Genomic DNA, 13,307 nt, shown 5'->3' with positions numbered 1-13,307 from the left:
ACACACACACACACACACACACACACACACACACACACACACACACACACACACACACACACCTTGATAGTTCCCTCGGCGTTGGCCAGCGATGTCTGTAGTCTGTTGGTCTTGTCTCGGTTCTCTCTGGCCTCCTCCTGTGCTTTCTGAAGCTCGCTCCTCAGCTTGGAGAGCGAGCGCTGCAGCGCTGCCTCCTGAGCCTGGAACTCCTTACGAAGCTCAACCTTCACATGGGCAGAGAATTGTGACATTAAAGACGTTAAAAAGGGCTGGAAAAAAAACATTATGCTGCCTTGTATCAAGAATAAAGATATAACCTGGTGGCTTTGTACCGATCATCAGTCCTGTAATGGAACTAATGAAGTTAAGGTTGTGACGTGAAACAGTGCAGTATTCCTTTAAACAGCCATTTGACATTTGCTTGTTCTGTGCGTCTGTGTCATCGTTTTACCTCTGTCCTTTTCCAGGCCAGCAGGTTCTCAGTGGTGAGCTGGTGTGTTCTCCTCATGGCCTCCAGCTCCCTCTCGTAATACTCCTGAGCTTTGCCCAGCTTGGCCTCAAACTCCTCCACCAGACGGACCTTATCCTTCGTAAGCTCCTCCACCCTCTCCATCAGTGCCTCCACCTGCACAGAGAGGTGGATAAATGAAGAACAAGTCTTTGTTTTTTTCCCTAAGATTTTAATGTTAGTTGCTAAAATACATTCATAAATCTTCACACTGTTCATATTTACCATCTTATCTGCTTTTTAAAAGATTAGTCTTTAGGAAATCTGTTATATTGGATAGTTAACTGTTGAGAGGAAAGGAAAAAAATGGGAATAAAACAAGGGAATGACATGCAACAAAAGGTCCATGGCTCGATTATTACCACTGCCGGTTTATATTATACTCATCAGCCAACTGCACCAACTAAATAACCCTATTTTTGAAAAGAAATGAATGCCACAAACACCTTATAAGCCACCAAAACAGCAATTACCCCATCAAGTAACTTGCTGTATAAACTCTCCACAAAACCCCCATCTATCTTCCTTCCTCTCTGTCTCTTTAGCCCACCTCTTGTCTATGGAGTTCGGCCAGTTTCTCCTGGTCTTCGTTGGAGGTGGCACTCTGGTTCTGCTGGTTGTTGAGGAGTTCCTCCACCTCCTGGCGGTGGGTGGCCCTCAGCTCCTCCAGCGCTCGGCGCTTATCCGCCTCAAACTGGGCCTGAGCCTGGCTGAATGCCCGCAGCTTCTCCTCAAAATCCCGACGCATCTCCTCCACCTATTGAGACCACGAAAGATGTTCTATTCCGTTTGAACCGTTCATGTGTCACTGCCAACTCAGTCTCTACCTGCGCCAAGCTAAACGCTCACAGCATCTCTAAAATATCCCTCTGTAATAATTGAGAAAGTGCTAAATGTTATGCTGTCAGTGTCCTCGTGTTATTTCTCTCAATGCTTGCAGCTTCTCTACACCCCGGCGTGTTGAAACTTGTTTGCTGTTACATCAGAAGACCTGACAGACATGAGGTCGAAAAAATATACAAAAATGTAACGTGATGTCATGTGATGTGATGTCAGCAGACTCATTCGGGTCGCTACGGAAGGCGTCTCTTTGGTCGAGCTGAAGGTGGACAGTGTGAGGGCGGTGGCGGAGAGGAGGACGCGGGACAAGAGCAACGCTGACGTACACCTATCCCAACATAGATGAACAGATGATGAACTGCTCATCACATCTAAACACACTTCAGGTGTTCATTTATGCCCACTGCCATCAGACAAAGCAAAAGCAGACAAATATGATACTGGGTCACATGATGGTATGATATGATACATGACATGATGAGAATATGATGCAAGTTATCATACTGGATTGATATTTGGTTATCCTGCATCTTTTTATATGTATATGGTTTTATTATAACTTTATATAATTTCTGCCAATTGGATTACTGTATAGCCATCACATCTAAAATATGCTATAATGTTATTGATCATTTTTAATTTTCTTAAAAACAGGTGGAAAAAAGGTTGAATTTATCCACTTTATGTATCAAGGCACACAGGTAATAATTTTATAGGACCAGTGTGTAGGATTTTGTGAAATCTAGCAGTGTAGTTCCAGTTTGCAACTTCCTTGCTTCACCCACCCCTTCCAAACTCAAAGGAGAAACTACGGTGGCTGCGAAACACGTGAAAAACACAACCAGCCCTATCTAGAGCCAGTGTTTGGTTTGTCTGTTCTACTTCTATTACTTTCTTTATTGTAGAAAAATGGCAGTTGAACATGGCAGACTGCGTAGAGGACCTGCTCCCTCTGTAAATAAAAACAGCTCATTCTAAGGTAATGAAAACACCACAACGTTGAAGTTTTGTCATATAGTGCTGAGTGCCTCTCCATCGTGGGCCACCTGTGGATTGTTTGTTGAGATGTAACACATGTAGGTCGTCATGTTGTGTACTCCAAAGGGTGGAAGCTGCTATGGTGATTTACTCATAGCACATAGATCTTAAAGGCTAGCTTTTTTTATGTGCTTTAATGGCAGTTTGCATTTAATGCTTTTAAGTGACAGTAATACAGTAATACAAAATATTAGTTTATGCGACTACTGTCATGTCAAATTTTGCCTTTGTTTTTACTGCTACCTAAACGTATGTGACTCTTTTCTGTACAAGGGCAGAATAGCATTTGCTAAAGCGCTGTGAGATGCTCCAGTGGCAGCCTAATAGTTTTGTGTGTTGTGTTTATGATCGCCACAACGTATCGCTACCATTCTACTACAGTTCATGGCCAAAAATCTGGAAAAAGGTGACACAGAGAAAGCAAGCATATCTAACAAGTCTACAACAGTCATTTCAGAGTGAATCACTCTCACAATGGTTAATATACAACTCAAATTTGAGTTTAGTAGACAATATTTTATGAAAAAATATATAAACCAGGGAATCACAATTAAATTCAATTGGTACAAAAACAGGATAACAGTTTTTTAACTGGCCATGTTGTTATTGTCCTGAGTCTCTGTGCGTGTGTGTAAAGCCTTACCTCTCTGCTCATAGAAACCACTCTCTGCGTGTGTTGGGCCTCAGTGCAGAGCTGGGAATCCTCCATTCTCTGTCTGTACATCTCAAACTCTGCTAAAGCCTGAGAGTGAGAAACATTACAACAGCTGCATTACATTATTATTTCTATTTCAACTGCAGTACCTCACACTAATGGACAGCTGCAATCTCATATAATTACTGCTATATCATATCACAAGATTATTAGATTCATTGCAGCTCCATTCAGATTTAATTCAATTCATTAAAGGCTGCTGCATGCACAACATGACATGAAATAGTGACGTAAGAAAGAGAATGCCTCTGGGATTTATGCATGTGTGAAGCTCTGCAAACATACTAAGCCACACTGAACACAAGCAAACTGAATGAAGCCCCATTGGTGCCCGGCAGCGGTGAATGACCTGTCTCTTCATGTGTTCGTGGAGTTCGACAGATTCTTCCAGACTGGCCAGCCGCCGCCTCAGGTCTGCCTCGTCCACCATCTTACTCTTGTACTGCATGATCTTGTCTCTGGTTTCTGTCACAATGTGTTGGACCTGAGAAGGAAAAAGAGAAAAATGGAAAAAAACAGTAAACATCTTGAAAGCTGCAGAAGCAATTTTAAGTTTTTTTTTTAGTTCGTTCTGATTTTTTAAGTACTTATCCATAGTCGCGCCCGGTTTGTAGAAGCAGACAGGAGTACCAGCATGGAAGCTAAGCAATGCATTGCTGCGGACTGGGCTGCAACAAAATGTATTTTATCCACCTAAAAAATGCCCACCTTAACAAAGTCAATATCATTTTAAGTATATGCGATATTTAGCATAATTTCACAGCTTTACCTTGCTGTCAGACGGCCCTTTCCAACAGGAAACTCAAACTGTTATATCCATCTATTCTCTCTTCAAAGCCACCAGACTTCTTTGACAAAAACAGTCATTTTACCTTGCAGTACATGGGAGTTAGTTTGTTGGTGTTATTGTGTGACTTTGTTTTGGTCTTATTACATTTAGTTCTGAGAATTAACATTAATTGCTACAGATCTCGGCAGCTGTAGACCAGCAAATCCGTTGTTCTGCAAGGTGAAATTACTGTTTTTGTCAAAGGAGTCTGCTGGCTTGAAAGAGAGTGTTAAAACTGCTTCAGTTCCCCATCAAAAAGGGCTGTCTGACGGCGATGTAAAGCTGTGAAAATATTCTAATAATTTAAGTTTAGTTAAACTGATATTGAGGTGGGCCTTTTTATGTGGGTAAAATAGGTTTTTCTACAGCCCCTGTCCACAGCAGTGCATTGCTCTGCTTCTCAAAACGGGGGGTGTCCTGACCACCATCTACTACGTTATGTATAACGCAATCACACTTTAAAAAAAAACCACAAACTGACCCTTTAACACAAGAATTCAACTCACAATTGTATGTATACAGCCAGTTTGACGACATAATGTGAAACAGAAAACGCTGATTTAAAGCATGTGGGGGGATGTGGGTGAGTAGGTGGAAATAAGATGGAAAGGAGGAAATGTAGAAATACAGTGGGAGCCGGCACAAAGCTGCTGCCTCCAAGAAATGTTTCTTGGCAAGGGAGAAAATGCAACACTTGAAAGCAACTCTAATTCAATTAACACCTTAGACCACAGTAGACCTAAGCTGCTCTCTGAAAGCAAGATGAACAAAATTAACAACATATAAAGCAGCTTCATATCAGCTTAGGTCTTGTCCTTAAATAAACTCTGCCTGTGAGTGGAGATCAGGATTTTTGATCTACAGCCAGACTGTGAAACCAGTCCAGGAAAAATACTGTATAATAAATTAAAGGCACTTTAAACACAAACTGATTGGTTATACAGAATTGGTTAGTGGGTGTGTTGTTGGCTGGTCACCAGTTATGACCAATCAAAGTGATGGTGGCAGGAGGGAAGAGTATGGTCATGAAGTGGACAACCTGGACGAGCGGCTGCTGCCAGTTTTAAAGGCACTGTTGGATATTTTAGGAGACGTGTGTATTCTCTTTGTTGCAGTTATATTAGAAGATCGATACCACTCCAATGTCTGTCCATAGAGTATAAAGCCACAGCCAGCAGCCGGTTAGCTTAGCTTAGCATTTAAAGAAGAAAGCTGTTTCCCTCCTCTCTAGCCTGGCTCTGTCCAAAGTGATTGGTCGTGTTTTTGTACAAATTAACTATACAGTATAACGTATTAATTAGAGAGCTTTGAAAATGAGGTATGTTTTTTGTTTTCACCATCTAAACTTAGTGCAATATTTTGTTTTGTGTTATTGCATCAATTCTTAAAAACGATGTATCGATGTGTATGTTAAAATGATGAAGTGTGCTTTGATTTTTGAATAAAAAAATTCTAAAAAAGTTTATCGCCTTCCTTACAGTTTAACAATATAATGAACGGTAACCCCTTTATGTGATACGTATCATATCCCCACATTCTTGCTAATACACAAATTAAAGGAAACAGCTGTATATCTGTAAGAGTTTTTGAGCGATATGTTAGACGGTGCTCTCCGCCACCATCTAAACATCAAATGAGGCAATATCATTTGGAAGAACCACGTTCATCCCTCCAGTAAATGATCCTAAAACTTAGAGAATCTATGCAAAGGAGTATTGGAGTATAGGGCTGATTATAGGTTTATAGGCAAGAATCCGACAATGGGATACGATATGTATTACGATACGAGGGTTACGATTCGATATAATGCGATATAGTAAGCAAGGCGAAACATTGCGATTGTTTTTAATCTAATTTCAGGAAAACTGTAATAGAGAACACAACACCATAGTCACAAAATCTCAGTGAGAAAAAGTTGACTTTTTTTATACAACTAGAACAGTGGAATTTGCCTTTGTATTTATCACAGTCCCAGTAAGATCCAACATCATAGCCATCAGTTTGCATTTACAACACTGCTGTCTAGCAGTTAGGGGTTGAAACACAAAATGTTGCAAAAATTGAGGATCAATACAATATCACAAAACAAAATATCTAAATATATTTTTATATATTTTTTTATATTTGCTAGTTATGTTGGGTCTTTTGGCAGGCATCGGCATCCAGTAAAGTGAGTTAATCAGCTGAAAGGGCAGGGCTTCACACCTTTAAACTGTTAGCTGTAGATAACAGATGCTGTTAAGGCATGAATTATAAATGATCATAATGACACTGTATTTCTCATGTACAATTCCGATGTGAAAGAGACAAGCAGCATGAATTAACTGGGTTATGGAGAGCTCTGCAGCATGTGGGAGTGCCCTCCCCCAATATATGACAGAAACATGGGTGCAGCATGCACAGTGCAGCATTGACCTGCTCCCTGCAGGTGGGGGGCGGTCTAAAGTCTTGACACCAAAATTTCAGTGTGACACAGGACTGCCTGCTGCCCCTCTCCTCCCACTGCAGCACACTGTCAAACAGGCGACAAAGACCTCAGCAGAATGTCACTAAAACACTCAAGTTCTCTACCTTATCCGCATGCTACTGTGCCTCGCATAATCATGTGTTTGGTGCTCTGTTGTGTCCGTACGTACCTCGTCCTCGTGGGCTTCTTTCAGAGACTCGATTTCTTCCTCATGTTCGTCGTTCTTGGTGTTGAGAGCATAAATTACCTAGAGACGGGAAGAGAATCAGACGACAGAATGAGGGTGGGATAGAAAGCTGTTATTAACTGTTTCAATATCAGATCGATAGTTCTACAGTGAAGAGTAAAGCTCAGTTCTGCATTCAGAGTGCAGCCAAATCAATACCAATGACATCAGTAAAGACACACTCTGATTAAAGACACTGTCCACTGACTGAGTGTTTTGTGTCTAAACTACTTGTCTACAATTTCTCTTTACCAATTGGTGTTTCGTAAAGAAAGCCAAGAAAAGCTAGGCGTCTTGTGAAATGAACAAATTAGTTAAATGTGACAAACTGAGCCAGGGTTGTAGCATATGTAAAGACAACTGAGCCAAGACATCACCACACACAACAAGTCGTGAGACAGAAGATGGGAACACGAAGAGAAAGCTGTGATTTCACAGCCAAGCATGTGACTGAAGCAGCTCTGATGAAGGTCTAAGCTTTCTGCCACAAAGGCCTTGATCACAGCACAGCTCTGCCAAAAGCTTAGAAAATAAATATGCTGCGAAGGAGATACGTGTATTGATATTTTGTTTTTTCTCACTCATCAGTAAACACAAAAATCCCATACGGTCTTCAAATACCGTCACCTGAAAGTCCTCTGCTGGCTGTGGCGCTCTCCACAAACCAGCCTAAGTGAATAGCATCTCGTCAGTCATGCTTGCGCTTTCTCACAGACATTTGAGTAGGTTTTATATGCGCTGGAGGTAAATGATATGCAGGAGCTTTAAAAACCTTAAGCTTCAGCAAATTGAAGCCCCCAGTGAGCAGCTAATATTCAGTCGTGGTCAGCTGAATTACAGCCCCGCTGGCTTCAGAGCTAGAGACGCCACATTTTGTTCCACTTACAGGTGAGTTGAAAGGTTTACATACAAACACACAGTGTGTAATGGACAATTACGTGGTAATTATCCTCCATAGGGCATAATGACACAGTCATGTAATTATAACTTTCCGACTTTTAAACACCACTTGAATCAGCATCCAAGTAATTATCACAGCAGGGAGTGTTCTGTTTTATTGAAAGCACCACTGAGGTTCTTGATTTGGCAGAAAATACTAAAGCCACTGCTGTAATGCATCGGTACCTCAACTCCAGATAACAATATTTAATAGGACCATTATACAAAGTGCACTGACATCTGTTTGACCGACTTAGGAAATGTCCTCAAGGGCAACGTACTCTTTTTCTCCCTGGACATTTCAGGTTTGGATAACTAGCCGCTGGGTAAACCACTTGCATTAATCTGCTTATGTTCATGACCTTTTTCACAGCCGCCATTCTGTCATAAAGTAGTAGGGTACACAATATCATCTTTAACTCCATCGCCCACCTCCAGCATGATATGTAATTCCCATTTTCAAGTGAGTCCAATCAGTAACTGAAGCTGTGATAGGCCTGAGGTGCAATGCATGATGGGAGAGCAATTCCACATAAATCTCGACATATAGGTTTTATTAGTAGTGGTCGTCTGATACAGGTTTTTCAATGGCCCACAGTGTTGGGCTAGTTACTCAAAAATGTAACTGATTACTCATTACTCTTTTAAAAAGTCATATTATTACTATTATATAATATATAATATTTTATATTAATTGTGCCCTTTCTGCCCAAACTTCAGACTTGATGGCCGAAGCCGATGTTTAATATAAAAATAAAGAAAAGTCATGTATAATTCATGCTATGCACATTACAACCTTATATACATGCATGGTTTTTTATTTCATTTCTAATGAACTAGAGGAATACATTGGGTTATGCTGTAGATTTCAGAACAGGTATTTAAGGGAGAGCAAGGGCACAGTAGTCAGAAGAGGTGTCACTGAACTGCATTATTCTTTATAACATAATATATATTTATCACTACCCAGTAACGGTTTTATATTAGATTTGCTGTCATTCTGGAGAAACGTGCTAACATTTAGAAAAGATGATGGAGAGTGAGGAACAGCAGAATGTATGAGAGTTATAGCTCCAAACTAACTTTTTCACCACCTTCTCAAAAGTCACAAAGGGGAGTGCTACATCGCTCCACAGCAGCTGCAATGACAGGGGGGCCTGCAGACATTTTCTTTTTATCAGCCTTGCGAGCGCAGGCATTGGCTGATATCTCAAAATGCCAGATAATCAGCCTGATCAATTGGTCTATCGGTACTCAGAATGCTTCATGCGAGCTAGTCCGTACGACATGTTGTCAGACCTCATCTGAAGTGTGTTTATTGCTGTTCTCAGCAGTATGCCAGTGTTTGGGCTGGCAGTGAAAGCAGTCAGAGTAAGGTAGATGTTACCCTCCTGTTCTCCTCGAGCGCGAGGCTTTGATTCCCAGCAGCAAGCCAGCCATGGAAATGTTCCTTCAATTATACATGATTATTTTAATGACGCTGGTGTTCCTGCTGCTTTCATCTCTCTCTCCTTTCCCTCTGCTTTCATCCTTTTACCCCCCTCCACCCCTCCTTTTTGTTCTTCATCTTCTTCCCTCCTCTCGCTTCCTTCTTTGTCTCTCCATCTCCCAGGAATAAGGATACCTCGCATTACTATTTGTGTCTCCAGTCCGACACTAAAGCTTCCTTTCCATAAATAATCCTTCACAGTGCGATTATTCCCACTGTTGTACAATGCTTCTGTTGCAATTCAGCAACAAGCAGCGATGAAAACATATCTGTTGATTAATTAAGGCTGTAGGCTTGGAACCTGCACGAAGCAGGATTTGGGTTAGCGAGGTAAGTTCAGGATTAAACCCGGGTCTCTTAGTGCTCAGAGATCAGTAAAGCCCCTTGGCTTTCCTTGATGATTTTTATATGAGAGATTCTCATCGGAGGGACTGACTTATCATCCCTCTACAGACACTGATTGAAGCATTAAAGCCTTGTACTTGTTGTACTGGGAATATATGAAAGTAAGCCTACGTACCGCTTCTATTTGCTCCAAAAGTCCGCTTCACACCGCCAGTCGCAACCATTTAAGGAAATGCTTTAATTTTCATTATCGGATAGAACATGAATATCCTCACATGGCATGGCTGTCTAGCAAAATCCTGAGCCTGTCACCATGGCAGAAGGCTCAGCTTGCCTATTGTCTGCCCCTCAAAATAAGGAACAGGAAACACTGGATTCTAAACTAAAGCAGGACAGGGAGATGAGGTGCCATCTGAGGTCTCCTGCCTGTGATGCAATAGAAATATTGTAGTATGTAAATGCAAATATTAAAAAGGTACTACAATTGCATAAAGAAGTATGAAAAATGGTATCCTGAAACAAAGATTCTGGGGCATGATACCGTATATACGGTATATATCACCCACCGTACTGCTTCCAGCACTGTATGGTGAATATCACCTCCTCACTTGTACATAGAAAACTTCCCAAGTTCATAAACTTCAATTTAGGATCAAAATCTTGACAAATTATACTTGCTGTGGGCGCAATTTTTCCACTATACCTCAAATCAGATCAACTCCTTGCAACGTCATCAACATGCCCACTCGCTCGCTGTGAATTCTCCGAACAATGATCTGTTCTTTCCACACATGGGCTCCATTGGACATTCACAGGTCATTCTTACTGAAGCTTCAAAGGCCTAAAAATGGCACAGTGGACAGCACTATTATACTATACTATTATACTCCTGGGGTTTGATGGATGTTTTAATGTCCTGTGGTTTAAATACTTCAGAGGCCTTTCCACCCTGACAACGATCATTTTCTGGAAGAAGTCTTCAAAAACTTGCAACCATTTGTTTTTTTCTGACAATAAAATCCATAACTATCTGCACATTGTTTCAGAGCTGCAACGATTAGTTGATTCATTGTCAACTATTAAATTAATTGCCAACTAAAAAAAGAAAATCTAAATTCTCTGATTTCAGCTTCTCAAATGGGAATATTTTCATGATTGAGTTGTCGACAAAATCAGACATTTGAGGATCTGGGCTATGGGAAACAACATTTTTCAAAATGTTCTGACATTTTATGAACCAAACTACTCATCAATTAATGGAGAAAATGATGAATCAATAATGAAAATGATAAAATGAAACTCAACAAAGGAAAAAAAACTTGTTTCTGGGTCTTATTTTTTGTCTAAAAAGAAAAAGAATCTTGTAAAGTCTGTTTTGCTTTATAAAAGTAATCTCCTTTTGAGAAAATATATATCTAACTTTGTCTTGATAAGATATTACAGCTAATATTGGGTTAGATTTTACCAGTAACAAGTTACAACAATGGTTTGCAAAGTATGCCAGCAGAGGAATTCTAGCCAAGCAAAACTGGCTTATCCTATAGGCAGATTGTTTTGCTCACTCCAAGGAAATGTGATTATATTTAAGAATATTTGGCTTTAATATTCGTAGAAGGGCTGTTTTTGTTGATGTTTGGTTGTGAGTTCCAGCCCAACTGGGCTTAAACACCTGACTGATTTCAATGTGTAAAACATGCTGTGAAATGTGCTGCTTCCAATACGCTGGATCTGTTTTAACAGACTTAATTAGCATCTGTCAACCAGACAGATGTAGCCTGACAAGCTGATGATCATTCTCAGTAACTGAGAACTAAAGGCATCCATCCATCATAAATATGCTGCTTTTTTCACTCCACCACCTAATTTTACTAACATTTTTATCAATCGCTCGACTCAGCTAGGGATCGACTGCTGTTGTTTTTGCAGGGCCAATACAGATACCGATAACAAATATTTGTTAACAGATACTTTTAGGGCATCCCCCTAATATAAATATATAATATAATATAAATCTTAACCGTTAGTCGCTGAGAAGAGTCTCAGTCGACCCACTTTTCATTAGTCGGATAGTCGCTGAAAAACAAAAACCTCCCCAGTAATCTCCTGACATGTACTTCCTTTAGACCATTATGCCACATCCCTGAAGAATCTCATTAAAATGTATCATCAAAATCAATTTTCAACATTTTTTTTCCCTCAAGCCGTGTAACATTGATCGAGGCTACATGTGTAATCAATCAAACTGCCCAACATCTACCGTTACAGAAGTGGACAATTTCCATCAAAAGGCCAATTATCAAGCCCGATTTACAGTCTGAGTGCGTTTATCAATATAATATATCAATCATATCTAACAGTGCTGCTCTAGGCTGAGTCCATGATGAATGGTGGCAAAAATGACAATAGGGCATCCAGGAGGGACGTTTGTGAGGCTAAAGGACGTTCTGTACAGTCGATCACTATTAACTGAACGACAGAATAAAGGTCACTAATGTGTGCAGGAGAACAACTGCAGCCCTGTTGCTCCGCTCTCATCATTTCCAGAGGATTACCATCATATTCACTAATTAAAGGATTTATGAAAGTCTTATTCTCGGAGGTGCTGTAGTCTTAACGGGATCCCTCCATGTTTGAGCTTTTAGCCCACTGTTTTCCTTCACCAGACGCACCATGAAGTAGCGACACAGTCTCTGTTACCAATTAGCTGCAGCACACAGCGCATTCACTTTGTCCTACCAGTCGCGGTGTAAATGCACTTTGCAGCTGTTCCTTCTTTCGTTGTGCTGCTCCGACGCTACAAGGACACACACTTTTCTCCCTGAGCGTTACCACATCACAACCCCAGTCACACACACACAGCCAGCGAGAACAAGGACACACTGAGTGTCTCTGACAGAGAAAATACAAATGGTGGTTTCTGTGATATTCGGAAGAGAGCAGGGTATGAAGGAAGACCCAGTAATGCAAACATCTTTTGATCCAGTTAGCTCTATAAAAACAATATCCTGTATAAAAGCTGGATGTAGTTTCTCAAATCTATCAAAAGCATTTAGGAAACCAAACCACTGTATCTCTTACAAAGGATACATTTCAGTATGAATTGACTATCGAAGACTAAATCAAAATTGCAATATGACCAACTGCAATATGCAAAAATGCACTCTTTTGATAAAGTTAAAATGTGTGACAGAACAGCATTAGAATGTTTGTTATAAGTACTGGCCTACACATCCTGTTCTCCAGATGTGAGAAAACATTCACATCACCAGTATTTGAATAGTTTTTCAGTGAAAATTCAATTTGTGTCGCAAAAATGATCAATGCCAGACTAATCCCACCATATCGTGCAGCCCTACTTTGCCCTCTTCATTATCTATATAATGAGAGATATTTCTCAGGCCTTGGTTTACACATTAAGGGAAGATTCTGGTTTATTAGAACTGTAATAAAGATAAAGTTATTTTTGCATTAATATTCATAAAAGGTTTAATCGTATTTTGGAGGGACATTTGGGGCGACAAATCTTTATTCTTTATTAATTCATGATTGCATTTATTACGAGGTCTTCTTGATTTTAAGTGGTGTAAACTTTAAAAATATATACCGTAGGCCTGTATCTCAACATTTGGGCCATTTCTGTAAAAAACTAAATTAAATTGTTATTTTTAAAGTTAAGATTATTATTGAAGAAAACACAAGCTATTTTCACAGAGCCTTCAGTCTCTGCAGAACAGCTTTGTCCTGCATTAATAAAGTACGCAGTTAAAAACAACCAAAGAGCAAAAGAACAGAACAAAAGCCAAACATCAAGGAGAAGAAAATAATGAACTTCTCAAAAATGAGGTCCATTAAGTATGTATGTTTGTTAAAAAAAATACCTAATACAGGAAAAGAATTGTATAAAAAGTTAC

The 13,307-nt window shown here is 40.0% G+C and overlaps 1 protein-coding gene across 3 annotated transcripts in view; it reads right to left on the bottom strand.

Annotated features, from left to right (window-relative positions):
* Positions 1-13,307, bottom strand: part of LOC127378648 (protein FAM184A-like) — a 61,011-nt gene that overhangs the window by 44,026 nt on the left and 3,678 nt on the right. For 2 of the 3 annotated variants that reach the window (XM_051427742.1, XM_051427740.1), the window contains exons 2-7: positions 6,567-6,644; positions 3,451-3,585; positions 3,030-3,128; positions 1,059-1,265; positions 452-625; positions 63-224 (exon numbers count right to left, since the gene is read on the bottom strand). In XM_051427742.1, the coding sequence (XP_051283702.1) occupies positions 63-224; positions 452-625; positions 1,059-1,265; positions 3,030-3,128; positions 3,451-3,585; positions 6,567-6,644 (855 nt within the window). The remainder of the gene's footprint in view (positions 1-62; positions 225-451; positions 626-1,058; positions 1,266-3,029; positions 3,129-3,450; positions 3,586-6,566; positions 6,645-13,307) is intronic. The other variant, XM_051427741.1, reaches the window with a different exon arrangement.

This window comes from Dicentrarchus labrax, unplaced genomic scaffold (assembly GCF_905237075.1).
Source record: "Dicentrarchus labrax unplaced genomic scaffold, dlabrax2021, whole genome shotgun sequence".
NCBI classification, from domain to species: domain Eukaryota; kingdom Metazoa; phylum Chordata; class Actinopteri; family Moronidae; genus Dicentrarchus; species Dicentrarchus labrax.
This window is presented reverse-complemented; position numbering and strand designations above follow the sequence as displayed.